General features: G+C 40.7%; 1 protein-coding gene across 2 annotated transcripts in view; it reads right to left on the bottom strand.

The window, feature by feature from the left end:
* LOC127573061 (alpha-(1,6)-fucosyltransferase) overlaps positions 1 to 19,324 on the bottom strand; it is a 592,121-nt gene that overhangs the window by 28,349 nt on the left and 544,448 nt on the right. For both annotated transcript variants that reach the window (XM_052020880.1, XM_052020871.1), the window contains one exon: positions 2,742 to 2,988. In XM_052020880.1, coding sequence (XP_051876840.1) covers positions 2,742 to 2,988 — 247 coding nt within the window. The remainder of the gene's footprint in view (positions 1 to 2,741; positions 2,989 to 19,324) is intronic.

Here is a 19,324-nt window from a genome sequence, read left to right as displayed (position 1 = left end):
TCTTCCAGTGTTCTGCTTTTAGTTTCAGATTGCAGCATCTGTAGTCTCTTTTGTTTTCATACTGCTGTTCTACTGCAAGTTCTCTTTCAAGGTATGCCCACTTTGAAGAAGTTTTCTTTGTCTCCACAATGGGACTTCCATGAGTGTGTCTAATACTTCAATCAGTCTTTTTTTTGCCATCCCTGGACCATGTGGTCTTTCCTTCCCGGCCTTAAGCTGTCCTTTTTTGAGTTCTCTTGAGTACCAGTTTTAACTTCAACCAATCAATACTCCTCATCCTTCTCCTATTAACTGGCTGCTGCATCAGGCTGGACTCTTAGCTCAGAGCCACTCTCGGTACCTCTTCTGACATGCTGTTAAGGGTGAAGTTTCCACATAAGCAGAAACCCCAACTGCCCCACTCAACTCTCTTGCTGCCAAGTGCACACCACTCATCCATCAGCTGCTAACCTTGCATGGCTCCCAGGTACATCCTGGAAAGAACGAAGGAGTAGTCTAATGTCCTTCAATAATCCAGCACAGGCACAATCGGCTGAATGACTTCCTTTTACACTATTGGATTCTGATCTACATGGCCCACTTAACCTTACCTTCAAACCCGAGGTATCAGTTTGGCTAAGTGAGCAAGAGTTAAAACATGTTGATCTTAATGTTCAACAACTTGTGCCATCAGTAAGCTATTCTGTTGCCAGAAGACCTTTTGGAACTCTTAAGGCATGGTTCTTTATAAATAGAATATACAGATTTGAAATGACTGACAAAGATGTTGCTGCTAATTGAACAAGATCCACAGGGATATATATTAACGATTTTATGCCTGATCTTCATTAATTATCCACTGAGGTGAACACACCCTGTTGACCAGCGAAAATTAAGCTGACACAATGGTCAAAAGCAACAAAGAGAAACATACTGCAAGATTATGAATATATCTTGGCAATTTTGAACATCAACACAGCAAAAGCATGCAGCTTAACTTTAACTGAAGAAAAAAATGTTTTTAAAAGAGGTAGCATTTAAGTTAACACTAGGAATCAAACCAAATTTGAGTTGGGTTGCACTTGGTAAGAAAATTCAAAGATTAATTTAGATTTTGCCTTGGAAATAGTCTCTCCCATCTCCTTTCGCGATAACTTCACACTGGTAAATAAAGAGCAGATATAGGTAAAATTGGCTCCTTTTAACTAAATTTAACAGGAAACATTGTGCAATTGTCTTTCGTGGTGCTCAAATTTGCATAAGTTTCCACTGTGCACCACATTTAGCATAGATGTTGGTGCCTGGCAAAACTGATAAGGATCCAAAACCTTGACAGCTATTTGAAAATACCTTATGTGCTCACTTCAGTCTTTCAAAACAAATGGGGCTTGAATTTTCAGTTTGTGGATCATAAAAAAATGAACACTAGCCCTCCTCAACCCCCCACCAAAGCTAAATGTGCATAAGTTAATAACACTTCATGCTGTCAATAAGTGAAAACCATGCTGAAATGATATTCATTCATTTTGCTTTAAGAATTCTACTTGTGATTTGCATTATGCTTATAAGTAGAAAACTGACCAATCCCGTTTGTCTGTGGATATGTTGGTCAGTGGGGTAATGGTGATGACCTTGTAAGATGGTGGCAAATTTTAATAAGGTGAAGTAACCTTGATGTACATGTGCTGCAGTGAGTATTGATATCAACTTGGTTGCACTTTATTGAGGCTGGAAGTCAATGCTCCTTTGGAGTAAAGTTTTTTTTAAATAACTTGAAGTACTTGATAATACACAGTACGAATTGAAAAAATACTCCCATAGACAATGAAAAATATAAAACGCCCGAAGAATTCAAGTCTTAAAAACAAAAATATGTCTTTCTTCACAAAAATTAAAGGTGAAGGCTTTTTAAAAATTGTTAAAATAAATGCAACCAACCAGAGGTAGCTTTTTCATTGAGTAGTGCGGGGGCTCTGCAGGTAGAACTGCTGTCTCACAGCTCCAGTGGCCCAGGTTCAATTTTGATCTCTGGTGCATCCCGTGTGGAGTTTGTATGTTCACCTTGTGACTGCACTGGCTTGCCCCAGGTGCTCTGGTTTCCTTCCACATCCCAAAGAGGTGCTGGCTCTTAGGTTAACTGGCTACTGTAAATTACATGAGTGTAGGAGGGCGGAGTGGGGTATCAAATGGCTCAAATGAGGGAATAAGTTACCAGAAAATAAGTTGAGGAGTGGGATTCATGGGATTGCTCTGAGAGCCAGCATGAAATTCTTGGGCTGAATAGCCTTCTAAGTTGTGAGGAAAGATGAAATGATAATATTCGGGTGACTTCAATGTAAAACTACTTCCAATAGTTCTTCAACAGAAGCATGGGGAATACAATGACTTGAGCCATGTAGGGATAGATAGTAGTCCTGGCCAAAGGTTGGCTAGAGAGCTGGGCTTAATAGAGTATTTTAAGAGTGGAGAGTTGTCTGTATTGAATCAATATAATTTGTACAGTTGCATTTTTTTATTTTTGTGCAGAATATATAATGAAGCATGGATACAAAATAAGCACAGAGAAATGATAAGCGAATTGCAAGGAGAAAGATTCCAGAAGACTGAGTCATGGTAATAGACCCAGGTGTGATTCCATTACTATGCAAGTGCTGAGAATAGGCTGCTATTACAATTTTACATGGAGTAAAGGTAGTTGTTTTAAGAATTTGCTGAAAAGAACAGTTGGCCAGAAATGTACACAGACTGAGAAGTGTTCTTACCCAATAATTGGATGCTTGAAGCCAAGTTTTCTGGTTGCCTCTTCAATTTCCTTCTCCAGCCATGACTGAGGACGTATTAAATATTTGACAAACTGTGAGACCCACCAGACTGAGGGGTCTCCATGTAGATGAGTTAATCGACCTGCGAGGTCTTCAGGAATAGCCAAGGGCAGGTATGGTGGTCGTGGGTGAAGGCTATCAACTATTGGCAGTTCCACCACTTGGACATTCTTATCATTAGCCTCGCCTGAAAAATAAAATTTACACAAACGTGAATGGCAGAGGCATTTCTTTAAACCATATACGATCATCTGCTTTTAGTGCACATTGCTATCAGCTGCAGAATTAGCATGTCAATAAAATTAGAGGTGCTTGGAACAGCAGTTAATTTAACATCAGAGGAGGCTCATTTAGAAGGAGTCTGAGGGAGGTAAGTTACACAAAGTTAAAAAAGTGGAAAGAATTGTTTTTAAAAAAAAGTGACTGGAAATGGCATTGACTTAATTTTAAAAAGATACTTGCAACTTTGTTGCCCAAATGACATTTTCTTTTGGTTGTCAAATGAAAATTAAATGAGGAAGCTCACTGTGATATCAAGTTGGTATTAATCCTTCACTGGAGCAGCTACTAGTACATTCTTGCTTATGCAGTTCAGGATAAAACTCAAGTGTAAACCAGCAACATAATAAAATCAAAATGAACAGTTAATTCCAAAGGAAAGCTCATTTTTCTATTATGCCTCTATTACACAATTCTGACATTCATCAGAAGAGTGCCTTGCAGCTATAACCGGCAAAATAGTCAAGGAGAAACACTTCCAGTCACTTCTGAGACGAATACTTCGCAAGCTCTTCCCAATCTACCATGATCTCTCACCTATTACAACTTTGAATTTTTGCCTTTAAAGGGTCACAACCTTTCTTTAGGTAGCAGAATATCTTCTCAGGCCCTTGGGTTAAGGATGATTTGCTTTCACAATTATTTTATGGGTTCTCAGGTGGCTCATGCGGCCACTATGGGAAGTGCAGGTTCTTCCACGGAGAGGGGAGTATGTGGTCGACAGGTGAATAGATTGTGAGGTGATCTGCTGCTTATGCAGAATCTCTGTGTGCTCCCAATATAAGAACACAAGGCTCTCAATACCATCTCATCTACTACTTCTCTACTTCAATTGGGCATGGACAAGAGATTCCAAGAAGTTAGTGAAGATGAAGCATTCTTTCAAAGAGACTTTGAATACATTCTGACTCATTTCCTCTGTCCACCTGGCAATCTCTTTCCATGACAGAGCTCAGAACAGAATGTCTGTTTTGGGATTCTGGTGTTGGGCAGGTGAATGATAATGGCTTGACCAATGTAGCCAGTTAAGTGTAACTAGAACCTCACTATGGAGGATGTTGGGCTGGGAGAGGTCACTAATGTTGGTTTGCTCACTCTTCCAGTGAATCTGGAGGATTCTGCAGAGACAGTGTTGATGGTATGTTTCCAGGGACATGAGGTGCCAGCTGTAGGTAAGTCCAGAGCTCAGAAGCAGATAGGTGGGTAGGGATCCCTGCTGCCCAGCAGACCATGAGTTTTGTGCCAGGTGTGAGGTCTTGATCCTCAATTGTCCTTTTCCTCAATCAGCCAAAGGCTGTGCTGGTGCAAAGAAGGTGGCAGTGAATTTCATCACATTCCACAGAGACAACCCAGGACGAATCCTTCCAGCCCAATCTGTACCTGCCGGTGATTGTGTCCCACAATTACAGTCAAAGCAAAATCTTTCCTGATGTGGTAAAGTTGCTTTATACGAACGATGACAGGATATCTATTTTGGAAAGAGAATATGTTTGCAGAGCAATGATTTCCAGGTCTTAATCTAATTTCTTGGTTAAGCATTGATTATTTCATTGTTCTGTGCACATACAGAATTAGTCACTCCTACAAAAATGACCTGTGTCAGTATTTTTTTGTTTTGATTGCTTACAAAATAAAATTGTTAAAAGAAAGCAACATGAAGTATGACTGCTCAGAAATGCAATAAAAGATGTGGTGAACAAAGACTATTTCATCCTCTCTATATCCGGTGATATATTGCCATGGAGATAAGCAATAATATCATTGTTCATGGAAACAGTCATTCACAATGAATCTCCCTCAACCCTGGACCAACATTTCCACTCTGCACTGAAGTAAACTTGCAGCAAAAATGAATTTTGCTTTCTCTTTGCTACTTGCCAAAGATCTCAGCATTACATCGACACCATCATGGCTGAGCAGACAAGCGTCTTCCTGGACCCCAGCAATGATATACTAATGGAAATTATGCAAAACCTCAACCAATTTGCATTGGCATGCCCTACTGTTCAGCGACACAGGCTGTCCAATATGGTCATGCTCTGAACTACCAAGAATGAAACTGCTTTAGGACCTGACTATGCCAGAAATCAGTGGAACTTTTAAATTGGTTAGGTTTCGAGCTTCAAAAACAATCAACTAGGTTAATCAGTGCCTTTGTAATTCATTGTAATGGTAGTGTTATAAAACTGACATATTATTCAAATATAGAATGAGTACAAAACAGTGGAGAAAATTGGTTTAAACTGTGCTCCTGCAAATGACACTGTGTTGCGTGGATAGGAGCCATTGCTTAAGTAAATATCGAGATAAAAATGTTACGATAAAAATATAGGCCACAAATGAAAATCCAGCTTCATTTCATTGCTCCTAATGCAGTATGGGTGTGTAGATGCTTCCAAAATGGCATAAAGTGCAGTATATTTGATCAGGAGCTATGCTGGTTGTGAAATCAGCCAGGACTTGAGTCCATACAGAGGTGATACCCACCAGAAGTTGGAAGAGTAGAACAGATGCTTATACCAAGGTGCAGTGGTGATTGGAAGCCAGCACTGCCATTTTGGACCTCAGTTCCTTCTCTTAACCTTGTGCATGTTCAGCAACTGGAAGGAGCACTCAACCAACTTATTTGAAGGCTTCCTTATGGGCTCACTCTGATTGGTTTCCAAAGGAAATTGATATGATTCTACACAGCTTTGATGCTTTCCGGATTTTGTTTTAAAAGTTGCAAAACTCTGCCGGGAGTGCCCTGGCTGGTTAATGAGCAGGAGCAATATGGATCAGAGCAAGCTGTTGGAAGAGAGAGGAGGGGGTTGGGGATGGGGGTGGGATAGAAAGACTCTCACATCAGTAGCCATGCTGTCCCAGTTGTTCAAGGTTCACTTCTGCTTTTTGAATTCCAGAGGAGAACAGTGTGAGATACTTCAAAAGTTCCAGTTCTGATACTCTCATTGAAATCCAACTGCAGACAGGATTCCAACTTCAGGGCCACATTACCACATGCTGCCAAGATAACTGTGGACATTAAGTTTTAATTACTGAACTTCTTCCAAGTTGAAGATAATTACCAAGTCTCACATGTCATACTATGGGTACTACTTCAACTCTGAAGAGCATTGTAACTGAAAGGGCTTCTACTCCCTTAACCTGCAGCTGATGTGTGATTAAAATACAGCATAAATGCACTTAATACCTGGTCTTCTGGCAGCAGTCACCAGGTCTTCATTCTGCAACAGTCTGCTAGCACGATAAACCAGATGGCGATTCAGCAACAGGAGCTATCTGCTGAAGATGTGGCTGAATGATGGTGCACAAACAGTGCACATCCGTGCAACATGCACACAATGAAAGCCTTCTGGCAGCTGAAGTATAACAGAGCAAGCCTTTGGCTGCTCAAATAAAGATTCTGCTACCTGCACTACTCTGGAGGAACCTGGCTGTACTCACCACAGTGGGAGCACTTTCACGTGTGGATTTTGATAATTCAAGGTGGTGGCTCACTGCTGCTCTATCCAGGGAAATCTGGGATGTGAAATCTCAGCTAATCTCGCCACCAGTGCTCAAGTGCTAAGAATCAGTGAAATAACTGATCTCTTTAATTTCTTTTAACACCCACTGCTATCCGCTTTTCAGATCATAAATATTCTGATCTTCTATCTCTAGATCCAACGTGGATGATCTCATGCTTGCATTGCCAGTTTTGCCCATTGTCTTAATCTTTTAATATCCCTTCTAGTGCTTCCACCTTCACTGCTCACAATGCTCTTACCTTTGGCTTTCCTTTCTGTCCCCTGAAGTCATAAATGAAAGCCGGGGATATTTGAGGCCCCACATTTCCCCGGGGGACAACAGTGCTCACATCCTGTTAATCTGAGTACCTGCCCATTATTCCAACACCTACCCAATTCCCCAAACTGGTTAATAGTTTCTCTTCAATTCCACAAGTGTCATTTAATGAAAAAAGGATCGATCAAATGCCTTCTGCAGATTCATGTAAATAACACATACAGATATTCCCTCTACTCCTTCAGTCACCACTAAAAAAATTCAATTAGTTTTACAACCCATAAACCAGTCTTTACAATCCATACTGACTCTCTCTGATTCAGCTGAAAATTTTCAAGGTCTTCAATCATTCTGTCCTTAATTATAGATGCTGTAATATCCTCCAACAGATGCCAAGCTAACTGGTCTCTAATTCCCTGGTTTACATTTCTCACCTTAACAACAGGCAACTCAGAAATACAAGCAAGCACACAAAATGTCAGAGCACTCTTAACAAGCCAAATACACTAACAAAACAAGATCACAATTATCTGCTTTGGAGTGCATTATCAATCCAGAAGTTTACAGATAGGTGGCATCTATACCTATGATTCAGCAGTTTACTGATTTTGTTTGTCTTAATTGTATGCATGCTTAAAGTTAGAAGAATGTACATTGCAATGAAATGCAAAATAATTGAAACAATTAGAGGCAGCAAAAACACAGACAGATGGTCAAGGACCAGCTCAATAGTTAATTATGTCTAAATAGTGCTGTGAAATGCAAATATGTCGTCGTATTTGTTTTCATGTCACATCTTTTTCATTTTTGCCTGCTTTATGCAGCATTCGCTGAGAGAACGAGTAATCTTGCCCTTGCATTTTCATTTGAGTAAGAATGGGAAGAAAAGAATTCTTCCATAGAAATTTCCAGCACGTGCTGTGAGCTTCAAGGGAAGTCTTTGTAAGAGTGATCCAATCTAATCTTACTGTTCTTGCAATACCTGAACCTGTTTCAGCTTTAAAGTCTCAACTACGTCCAGTTTCTGGCCATAACTTTCCTGCAAATGGTTCGGCTGAGAAAGGAAGTTGGAGAGAGGTGGAGGTCATGGAAAAACAATTTGCAGAGTTCCACTGCGACATACAGGATGGCAGCATGTGACAGTATTAGTACCAAGCAGCTTCTCATCTTTATGAAAGGCAGTGTCGTGGTTCATTCTTTTTAACGTGAGGAGCTGCAAACCCCAATTTTTGATGAGTGATGTGTTGCTGCAGCCATAGCATGCATCTCTACCATGACCGTGTGTGTGCTGTCCAACTGCCAATGAAACCAATCCTCTGATAAAGAACATCATATCAATGAGTTAAGCATTTCTCTGTTTTGATTCCAAACAATTATTCACAGACAGTTTTACATACTGTTGAAATGTAATGATAAATGGAACTGGGTTGTTTCTTGTTCAAATCAGCAGTTTTTTATTACAATGAGATAGAAACATCTATATATGTATTCTGCCTTTACTGTATCTAAAGTCATTTCAGTGCAGTATTATTGACAAAAAATTTATTGATCCATATATCATGATTTTAGAGCAGGTCGTTAAAAGCTTGGCTTAATAGGTAGGTTTTAACAAGTGTCCAAGAGAAGGGAATAGAGAGAGTTTTTTTTGGGAAGGAACTTCCTTGTGAAAATAAACATTTTGTTTTGTAATATAAGAGAAAACTCCAGTCCTCATTTCTGACAGTTGGCTGGTTACACAATTTATAAAAAGAACCTTCCTTCCTGAGGTGCACCTGACATATATTGCTCTTCCTTCATTGCCCTGGAAAGAGGTTGCACAACTCTGTAGTTTGCTCAGCCATTTAAGGTGTCAAGGTAATGAAGTCCTTTGTGGCCCAGAGCAGATGGTTCCCTTCATCAATGACACAAATTTTATTCACAATAGATTTATAATTCCTTATCTTTTATACTGAATTCAGATTCATGGATTGATTTGATGGAAGTCCAACTCTCACTTTACAGTAAGTTTTTCAGGAGATATATATCTTTAAAATTACAGTAGACTAACACTTCTAACTGGACTAATTATCCAGAGGCTTGAGCTAATGTTCAAGTTCAAATCCCACCTTGGCAGCTGAGAAACTCAAGAAGATAAATCTGGAGTTTAGAAACTGGCACCTTCGCTGATAATCATGAAACTACCAGATTGTTGTAAAAATGTATCCGGTTCATCAACATCCTTTGGGGAAACAAACCTGCTATCTTTATCCGCTCTGGCCTGTGTATGACTCCAGAGCCACAGCAATGTGGTTGATTCAAAGTTGCCCTCGAAAATGGCCTTGTCATCCACATGCTTTCATGCCAGCATTGGGAATCATTTCCAATAAGACTTACATCCCCGGAATGAATAAAAGACCCAAGATAAAAAGTCAGGGGATCAAACAGGTAGCCATTTTGACAAGCAAGCAGGAAATCCTAGATAATGCCATTGGATGGAGTCCTTTACTGAGAAAAATACTAATTCCTGAAGCACAGAGCAGAGGTAAACAGCATTTCTGCAACGGTATATACATTCCTGAACTGTCAAATTCGTACAAAGACCTGCAGTGCTGAAACATCTCCTTTTGAGGGAGATACCAGTTCAGGAGTTTCATAGTGTGGACCTAATGGGGCTATGAGAAAGTGAATTACCAGCACTAGAGTACGAAATTACTGCAGGATTCAGGCAGCCACAAGAAGCTTCAAAGCTAACCAGAAAAACATAAAAGAAACGGGCCGAAATGGTACAAAAGGGCTTGGGGAATGGGGAAACGTCTTCATTCTCAGAGTTCTACAACAGGAAAATTGTTATAATAAAACGTAAATGATGTGTATACATAAATGTGAGATGATATTGACAATTACCGAAAGGAAAGTCCAACATCTATATAAAGTATATGGAATTTGATCCGAGGTGTTAGTACTTTCAAATGCTGTGACTGATTGAAACTGCAAAAAAAAAGTCAACAACTAGTTAATTATTCAGATGCCATCTGTTCCAATAGCGTATTGTTCTTGGCCTAATGCTGTATGAGCAGCCGAAGAGGAACAATTAACAGTGAATGACTGGAGGGCCACAATGAATCTGTTGTTCACCGTGACACAGATCTGCTGGGCCCAGTCAAGTGAGCAGATCAGTGGCATCCCGATAACCTGAAAGCAGAGGGAGCCTGGTTTCCCTGTGGCTCCCACTGCTGTTCATAACTGCTCCATCAATTGTGCTGACTGATGGAGTGTTTGAGCTCCTTGAAGGATTATTAACAAAGGTTATCTCAGCAGGATATAATAATTAAGAGTAGATTTCAGATTCCAGTTGGACAGAGTAATTAAAAAAAAGAAAATGTTTAGGTTCTAGCATAATTTTGTTTATTTAAAATTGTTCCTTGATATTCCAGCCAACAGCATAACTTTTCCTCTCCCTGTAACCTCTCTACTTCACTTACATTTATGGTATAAAGTTTCTCCCCATGGCATGTCCTTGAAGTCACACCCCATGGCCTGAAGAATGTGGTTTAATGTCCCACAGTTAGAAGCCTAATCCTGACCCACCAACGTCCATCACTAACCCACAGACTTCCACAGCTGCCTTGATTACACTTCCTTCCTGTCTTCAGTAAGGACTCCATTCCATTCTCAGTTCCTCCATCTCCATCACATGTGAAACACCTCTGATGGTGTGAGATCAGATGACTTAATGCGGTAGTTAAAAACAGATTAAGCTTGTGTTGCTAATGGTAAGGCTGTGAGATGTGTCCAGAAGGTCGGACTACACGAAAGGAAATAGAGAAACCAAGCCAAAAGGATGGCAGACAGAAGTAGCAAGTTCTGCTACAGACAAAAAAATACGCAAGTTATGCACAGTTGGAGAATTTGCTACTGAATCTTGCAAGCTGCAAGGTGCCCAGATGAAAAATGAGATGTTGTCCTTTCAGCTTGTGTTGGCTGTGTTAGTGCAGGAGATCTGAGACAGAAAGGTCAGAGTGGGAATGGTCAGTTAAAATGGCAGGCAGCACAGGTGCTCTGCAAAGCAATCAATCAATTTCCTTTCAGTTACTCCAGTGTAGTTATCCTCTACAATGGTTGACTCCTCATCCTTGGGTATTTTAATCTCTATTTCAACTCACCTGTTGCTCTATTTGTCTCACTGCTCCCCAGTCCTCCTCAAAAAAATCCCTTAATTTAAGCCCCACCCGTACTTATGGTCACCCACCCAAGACCAAGATCATCTCGCATGACCTCTCTCCTCCAGTGGTCTTGATGACCGACAAGGTTAACTGCAACCATGCCATCGCTTACCTTGATAGTCGTGTTCCTACAAAGCTCACCTCTTCCTCTCTTTATGTTCAACTTTGTAATAAATCCTTCCCCATAACTTATGTGTCCATTCCTCTTTTCTAGCATCTTGTCTTTTGATTCCATTTGCCATAAGATTCTACTGCTGTCAATCTGCCCAATCATTATTTCACTTCCAAGTTTGATGATCCCATAGGACAATCCTTACTCTCTCTCAGTGTACCATACCTCCCAACTAAATCACAAAGGACACAGACTTGAACATAACCAGAGCATGTGAGGTTTGGTCGTATACCTGATGGATGCAATATCAAGCACCATGCACTCTAAGTACTGTTAAGCCTTATTCTTTTCTGCCACAACTGCTCACTTCTGCAGCATCACCACCACTTCCAACTGCAGATGCTTCACAAGTACACCAATGGTAAACACACCTGATTTTATAAAGCCACCTCAATGGGTAAATAAGCATTGTATTAAACTCAACTGGAAGGAAGTTAAGTTGCTGATGATCATCTGTAGATCAGGATCAGTGATGACAAGAGGGACCGATCTGCAGTGTCAACCGGAGATCTGTGTGAGAAGTGGAGCTAGGCAAGGAGACTGGAAGCGTGGGGTGGGTTAACAAGTCGACTTGATTGTCATATGCACAAGTACGTGCCTGCACAGTGCAATGAGAAACCTGCAGCAAATGCATGTATCATTAGAGGCAAAACATTCAGAAGAAGAACACAAGTTAAACATAATTTGAACAAGAAAGAACAATTAGAACCAAAAATATAAACAGGTCCATCATGCTGAGGGATGGAACCTGGTGACAGACAGGCCCAGCAGGTATTTCAAAAAGATAATGGTTAGACTTTCCTGCAGGGCTGGAGTTGCCCTTCTGGCCTTGGGCCTTGCTGGTACTGGGCTAACCCCTCCTTTCCCTGACCAAGGCAAGTCATCAGCTCATCTCCACTTCCCCCCTGGCGGTCAGTCACTACGGACCCTTGCTGGGGGCTGCCTTGTTGTGTCTGCCTGCTGCTTGACCTTCCTCCTCCCTGCCCACTGAACTGGCTCCCAGATTGGAAACTGCAGCACCCAACATCTTCAGCCTTGCCACTATTCTGGCCAGTCACCACCTGCCCCGCGCAGCCTTCCCACTTAAACAGTGGAGTTCATGCACTCCATGTGCACAATGTGTAATTGCTGGGAAAAGAAATATCAGCTCATTCACTGAATGACATTTGTCCTGCACTCGCACACCAACCTGTTCCTCTATTTAATTACCAGGCTGTTCACATAATTAGGTTCACTCTCCATTTAAATGCAGTTCAATGATCAAATTGAATTCATGTCCTCCTTTCAGTTATTTGCCCTTTCATGCAGTGAAACACTAATACCAATTGTTCTCAAGGCAAACACTGTTCACATTAGCCCTAAAATTGGCAAGGAGATGAGTACTACCTACTCAGTACCAGACATAAATGAACGGTCAGTTTTAGTCAGCAGGTGATACACTGCTTCCAGTAATTCAGCATTGTGAAATGGCATCAAAGTGAGCAAAACCCATCTCTATTTCAGCAGTTTCCAAAGGTGAGTGCTCCCAGAAGAGGAAGGCAAAACAGTCTTTAATGTCAAACTGCCTATTGCTCCCTTTTCACATCTGTCAAGGTTGCTGACTTGGAACTTGAGTGTACTGGACTGAACAGTTTCCAGTTTAACTAGGTTGAAAAGCCCGTACACTGTTAGAGATGTTGTTCATGTTCAATGTATCAGACAGCAGAGGTGAAGGTGCCGCAGTCTCACAAGGGACTTGGCATTCCTGCTGAGTGTGGGAATAGCAGTGCAGATGAGGTCATGGTGTAATGTTGATCGTTATTTTGGCAATTTTGTGAAGAATTTTTATGCACTGGGACTGTACACTGCCTGAACTACATTTAACATTCATTGGCATAGCTATTCTGGACAAACTCTGTAATTTGTGAACATTTTTTTTATAATCTTTGCTTCTCCTTTGCTTGGTCACTTTCTGATCCATATCTGCATTCGCAGCACATGACTGCCAATTGGAGCATTTTGTACACAGTATCAATTGGTAACATCTTCACCTGTAGGTTCAAGTGCCACCCGAAGAGGCCTGAGATCAAAAATCCAGACTGATGCTCTACTGTAGTAACGTGTGTTAGTAGGCAGTACTTCTCTTCCAAAGGGAATGTTAAACCAACACCCTGTCTGACAAATTAGATGGTTGTAAAAGATGAACTGAATTATTCCCTAGTGTCCTGGCTAATAATCAACCTCACTAAACCTGATCATCCAGTTGTATAGTATCGCTGTTTGGTTGCTTGCTCAGCGCAAAAGGTGGCTCTTAGGTGCCCACATTATAATGGTTACACTTCAAAAAAAGTGCTTAATTGGCTATAAAGTGTTTTGGGGGTTGTGAAAGACACTATATAGATGCAATCATGGAAGCTTTTCAGTTTCTGTGACGTGTAATGTCATAACAATTCTATCAAAAAAAACAGAAAATATAGATCAGTCCTTAAAAAAAAATGTTTTGTATAAGCCCTCAAACACTCAAAAAAAAATCACAATAAAACCCTGTAAAAATGATTGTTTCCTGCTGCAAGTGAAATTCTGCTGGTAATTTAAAGAGGGTTCCTGAGCAATTCTAATTGCAGGAAACTTGCACACAAGGCTTTGTAGCTAACTGAGAAAGCCATTGTTACAGGGGATGGGGTTGAAACACACTAAGAAGGAGAACATGTTGAACATGCACAGAATTCCATAATTTTTAGTACTGTGCACTTGATTCGTGCTTTGATTATGCATTTCTCTTTGCACAATGCATATATCTAAGATTAGAAGTTCTCATTGATCCGGCTGAGATCCTCCATCATCTTGTTTGACAGTCTAGGATCTACATAACAGAGTTATGCCAAAGTAGACTTTGATTTTTGAACACAGTAAATACTGGATTTCACCTATTGATCAGTTTTCTTCAGATATTCAATCACTGAGCACTCATGAATATTGTTCTACATGAGAGAATTTGACAAGGATTTGATAAAGTGTACTGAAGATAAACAACAGCTGGTCTAGGACTACCCTTGCGCCAGAGAATGGTACATTCCTCTCAATAATTTTGCTAATCATTGCATCTTATGGCATATCTGAACGTCATGTATAATTGGAACACAACTTCCCTCTGAAAATCCTGCTATTTGGCACAAAATAAACCTTCCTGATGAGAAGCTGGCAACTACAGATCTGGATGTAAAATGCTCACTAGATAAGGTATTGGTAGAGTTCCTAATTGTGAGCTTCTGTTGATACCAATTTGTTTATCCAAGAGCTGAACGTCCTGAGAAATCTTAACTCAACTGGAAGCTTCATCTTTCATTGCCATAAACACTGCTGGCAACACGAGATCAATACCAGATGACACTGGGTGGGATACCCCAGGGCATTAAGCCAAGGTCATGGCCACAAGTACAAAATAGCACTGGCCCTGCCGGAGTCTGGGTGGTTAGCATGGGAACACCCCATCTTGTTGGGGCCACAGATACCCAAGTTGTTATAGGCACCTCTGCTGCCAGTATCTCCAGCGTCTACCAATTATTTAGGAGGCATGGTAATTTCTCCCTTCACAGAGCAAATTCCCCACCCCTCAATTTCCCTCAATGTGATAACATTAAAACATTTCCATCTTTGAGTATCCACCTAGTTTCTGCTCAGTATTCTTCTTTCCTTTAGGGAGTGGGGTGGGAGGAGAGAGGATCTCACTTACCCTCTGCAGGTCAAAACCAAGCAGAGGACATGCTCTTACAAGGATGTGCAGGAGCTCCGATATAGAGTCAAGAACAAAAATAGAAAGAGAAAGTGCAGAAAATACACAACGAGTCAGGCAGCATCTGCGGACAGAGGGACAATGTCAAAGTCTCAGCTCAGTGAGTCTTTATTCAAACTGAAGAAGTGGGAAAGCAGGTATGTTTGAAGTTATAGAAAGGGAGATGGATGGAAATGACAGAGGTGACTTTTGTGAGGGACAGAGATCAAGGTTGTGCAGGCGACACAACTGCTTTTGGTGCTGCATAGTAAATTATAGCTGTTCAGTCTGTAAGTGGGAGATGAATGAGGGCAGTTAGAGAGATGGAAGGAGAAAAAAAAGATCAAACAACAACATGCTGGAACCACAAGAGACAACACAGCAGTTGCTGGCAATCTGAAACCAAAGAGAATGCTGGAAATACTCAGCAGGTGAAGTGGCAGTTGTGGAGAGAGAAAAACTGAGTGGATGTTACGGGTGAATGGCCTTACATCAGAACTGGCCAGTTCTGACAGAAACAAGAAGGGTTGCTTTTCTGAAATTGTCAAATTCAATATTATGTCCTAAGGGCAGCAACATGCCTTGATGGAAAATGAGATGCTATTCCTCGACCTTACACTGGAGCACTGTAGGAGGCTGAGGACAGAGCAGGAATGGGATAGAGTATTAAAGTGGCAGGCAACTGGGAGCTCAGGGTCAACTGGGAGCTCAGGGTCACCCTTGCAGACTGAACAGAACTATTTTGCAAAGCAGTTGTTCTATCTGCTTTTGGTTTCTCCAACATAGAAGTACACACATCATGAATACCAAATGCAAAACGATAAATTGGTAGTACAAGTGCATCGCTGTTTAATCTGGAAGAGCTATACAGGTCCCTGAATGGTGGAAATAGATGAAATAAAAGGGCTGGTGTTGTATCCTTTGCTTAGGAAAATACCCTGAGAATGGGAGTGGTTGACGGAGATGGAAGGGTGAACCGGGAAATCACAGAGGGAACAGTTCCTGCAGAATACTGAAAGAGTTCTGGGGTGAAAGGTGACGACAAGAGTAACCCTATCTGGTGCTGGTTGGGAGGAGAAGGATCAAGAGCTCGATAGGAAAACACCCAGTTAAAAAAAATATCTCGGAAGTACTGGTGTAGAAAGTCTCATCGATGGAGACAAAGAACCTGGGAGAATGGAATGGAGTCCTTATAGGAATGAGGGTGGGAGGAAGGGTAGTCATGGGAACTGTGGGCTTGTAATAGATATTCATCTCTAACCCATCTTCTGAGATGGAGGTAGAGATGTGAAGCGGGAAAGAAAAAGTCAGGTATAGACCATGTGAAAGTGAGAATAAGGTAGAATAGGGTTTGAGGAGATTTGGTATGTCACCAAAAACTCTTACAAATTTCTATAGATGTACAGTGGAGAGCATCCTGACTGGTTGCAACACTGCCTAATATGAAGCCTCCGATGCACAAGATCACAAAAGGCTGCAGAGGGTTATAGACTCAGCCAGCTCCATCACAGGCACAACCCTCCCCACCATCGAGGACATCTTCAAGAGACGGTGACTCAAGGCAGCGGCATCCATCATTAAGGACCCTCACCACCCGGGACATGCCCTCTTCACGTTACCACCATGAGGGAGGAGGTACAGGAGCCTGAAGACCCAAACTCAATGATTCAGGAACAACTTCTTCCCCTCTGCCATCAGATTTCTGAACAATCCATGAACACTACCTGATTATTCCTTTATTTTGGACTTTTTATTTATTCTTGTAATTTATAGATTCTATATGTCTTGCACTGCACTGCTGCCGCAAAACCACACATTTCACGTCATATGTCAGTGATAATAATTCTGATTCTGAAATTTGCTGCAAAGGTGGTTACATTTTTGAGCTCCCCATGAATGCAAGAAGCAGCATCAGTACAGTCATCAATGGACTGGAAAAAGGGGTGAAGGAGGGGCCTCGAGTAGGATTGAAACAAGGACGAAGGTGCAGAGGGATTGAACATCCATGGTGAAGGTGATTTGGTTGGAACCAGGAGACTGTCAAACTGGTGAATAACCTCACAGGCTACAGACAAAGGGAGAAGGAATAGAGTCAAGGTACATAGAAATAAGTCCTGTGGGACAAGAACTGGTCCATCGGGACTGTCCTGTTACAGATCTTGGGGAGGAAGCAGATTGTGTGGGGTTGGTGGAGACAGTGGAGGAAAGATCCCTTGAGTCGCCGAGAAGAGCCATATGCTTGTCCCTTTCTAAATTAAAGGAAACTTTGCTCTTACCTGTTTAAGTCTTGTGCCCCTTTCATTCTAAATGCCTAGGATATTTGCAGCTAACATCTACAGATATTGAAGAACTATTACTTTAGTCAACACCATAGGCTGATGAAAATTCCTTTATAACACAAAACTACCGTGGAGCTGATGTTGGCCAAATAACTGGTTTGGTAAGTATGAAAAGCTGAGGTGAACAATGAAGTCAAAAGGGCAGTTGATCTGAACAATAAAAATAGCTTTTAACAATTCTAATCCTTTTCTTTTTGTTCATGAAGATCCTGCTCAAGATTGTTCAAAAGGTTGCTCATTGCAGCAGAACCTTTCAGCATTCTCATCATCAACCATTGCACAGGCAGAGCCTCAGCAGCCATAGAAAGACAGTAACCAAATACTTTCAAAGGAACACAATTAGACCATTTAGCTCCTTGAGCATGTAATGCTGTTCAATCAAATCATGGTTTTCAATATCATTTGCTTTTAGAATAGCAATGCTTTCCAAATTGAGGTTAATATGCTACTCTGTACTTAATTATGGCTTCATCTGATTGTACATATCTCTCCAGAATCAACTAAGGAGTTGAATAAAAAGCATTCACGATGTCAAACTGAACTCCAGAGCATAACATCACAAAGTAAATAACTTAGATTAAAAAAAAGCCGAGATGATTTTATCATCACTCCACTGCTGGAGTAACAATGCTCTGGTTTCATTCATGTTAGATAAGTTGCAGTATGAAGAAATTATGACTATATATCAGAAACTTTGATGGTAACTTTGACTTGGAGTGGTGCAGATAAATGTGGAATAGCCCCTTATAAATATAATTTATAATATAAGCATTTAGCTTCCTGTGATTGGAAGTTATTGCATTCAACAGAAAAGAAAATATATCAGTTTAACTAAAGCGAAGCACATACTTTACTATGACTGCTAATTTCGAAGCCAAGAGGTTCCCTCCATTTCAAAGCTCTTGCAGTCTTGACATATTATTTAATATTTAATGTACCCCTGATATATTCTTACTACAGACAATGCAAACAAGCAGAAACAGTGTACATATTTTCCACCAGTGAAGCGCAGCATTTGTATACAGACATTTTTTTTCCCACCGGACAAATACGTCTGGTTTTGAATTTGAATCATTGAGAAAAGCAGCTTATATTTAATGATTCGTTGGGGTGTGTCAAACGTCATTTGTGCTTGCAATTGGCGTATCGCACAAAATAAAAGTGTAACTGCCTGAAACCTCAGGCAGCTCTGTTGGAAGCACAATGCCATCCTCAATCTTTCTGAATGGATGAAATAAGCAGCAAGGGTACAAAAATCATCATTTTTATGAAGTGCCTGTCCAGCTCCAGCCAGCACATCTGTCACTGACAACCCATTTCATTCTTAAAGCTGTCACTCACAACATGGGAACTGTCACAGAATCTTTCAATCACTCTTTTCTCAATTCTCCTCATCATTAAGTGCCAGACTGAACTAGATCTGTCAAGGTTGCAGGCCAATAGATCAATTATGTTGCAGTACCTTCAGGGAACATGGCAATGTCTCCTGAATTGGGATTTTGTTTGTAATAATAAAACCACGTTAGACCAATTAGAATCTTTAATTTTAAATTCATCAGTGGGAATTGGGCATTACTAACATGGTCTGTACTTAATGCCCATCCCTAAAAATGTTTGAGAAGGTGAACATTTCCCTGATTTGCTACTAGGATCAAAAAGGATACAAGGTTATTTATGGTGGTTCAGGAAGAAAAAATATAACAGTGGCAGGATTAATAAATGTTATGCCTTTACCCAAAGAGAACTGCAAGTTTATTTGATTACCTGAACAGGAAAGAAAACTGCGAAGAGCTGAGAAAATGACTCCCAATCACAACGTTAACTGGTTTTAATCTTGAAACTTTCTCTCCCCAACTTTGCAAAGGTAGATTATCACAGAAAAAAATATAATTAATAGGAAAATCTGAGTTATATTCTGTGTTAGAAATGTTCAAAATATCCTGAAATTTAATTATATTTCACCCACTTTTGTCACAGTCCTTGTAATCTAGTTGGTT

Source organism: Pristis pectinata, chromosome 1 (assembly GCF_009764475.1).
Source record: "Pristis pectinata isolate sPriPec2 chromosome 1, sPriPec2.1.pri, whole genome shotgun sequence".
NCBI lineage: Eukaryota > Metazoa > Chordata > Chondrichthyes > Rhinopristiformes > Pristidae > Pristis > Pristis pectinata.
This window is presented reverse-complemented; position numbering and strand designations above follow the sequence as displayed.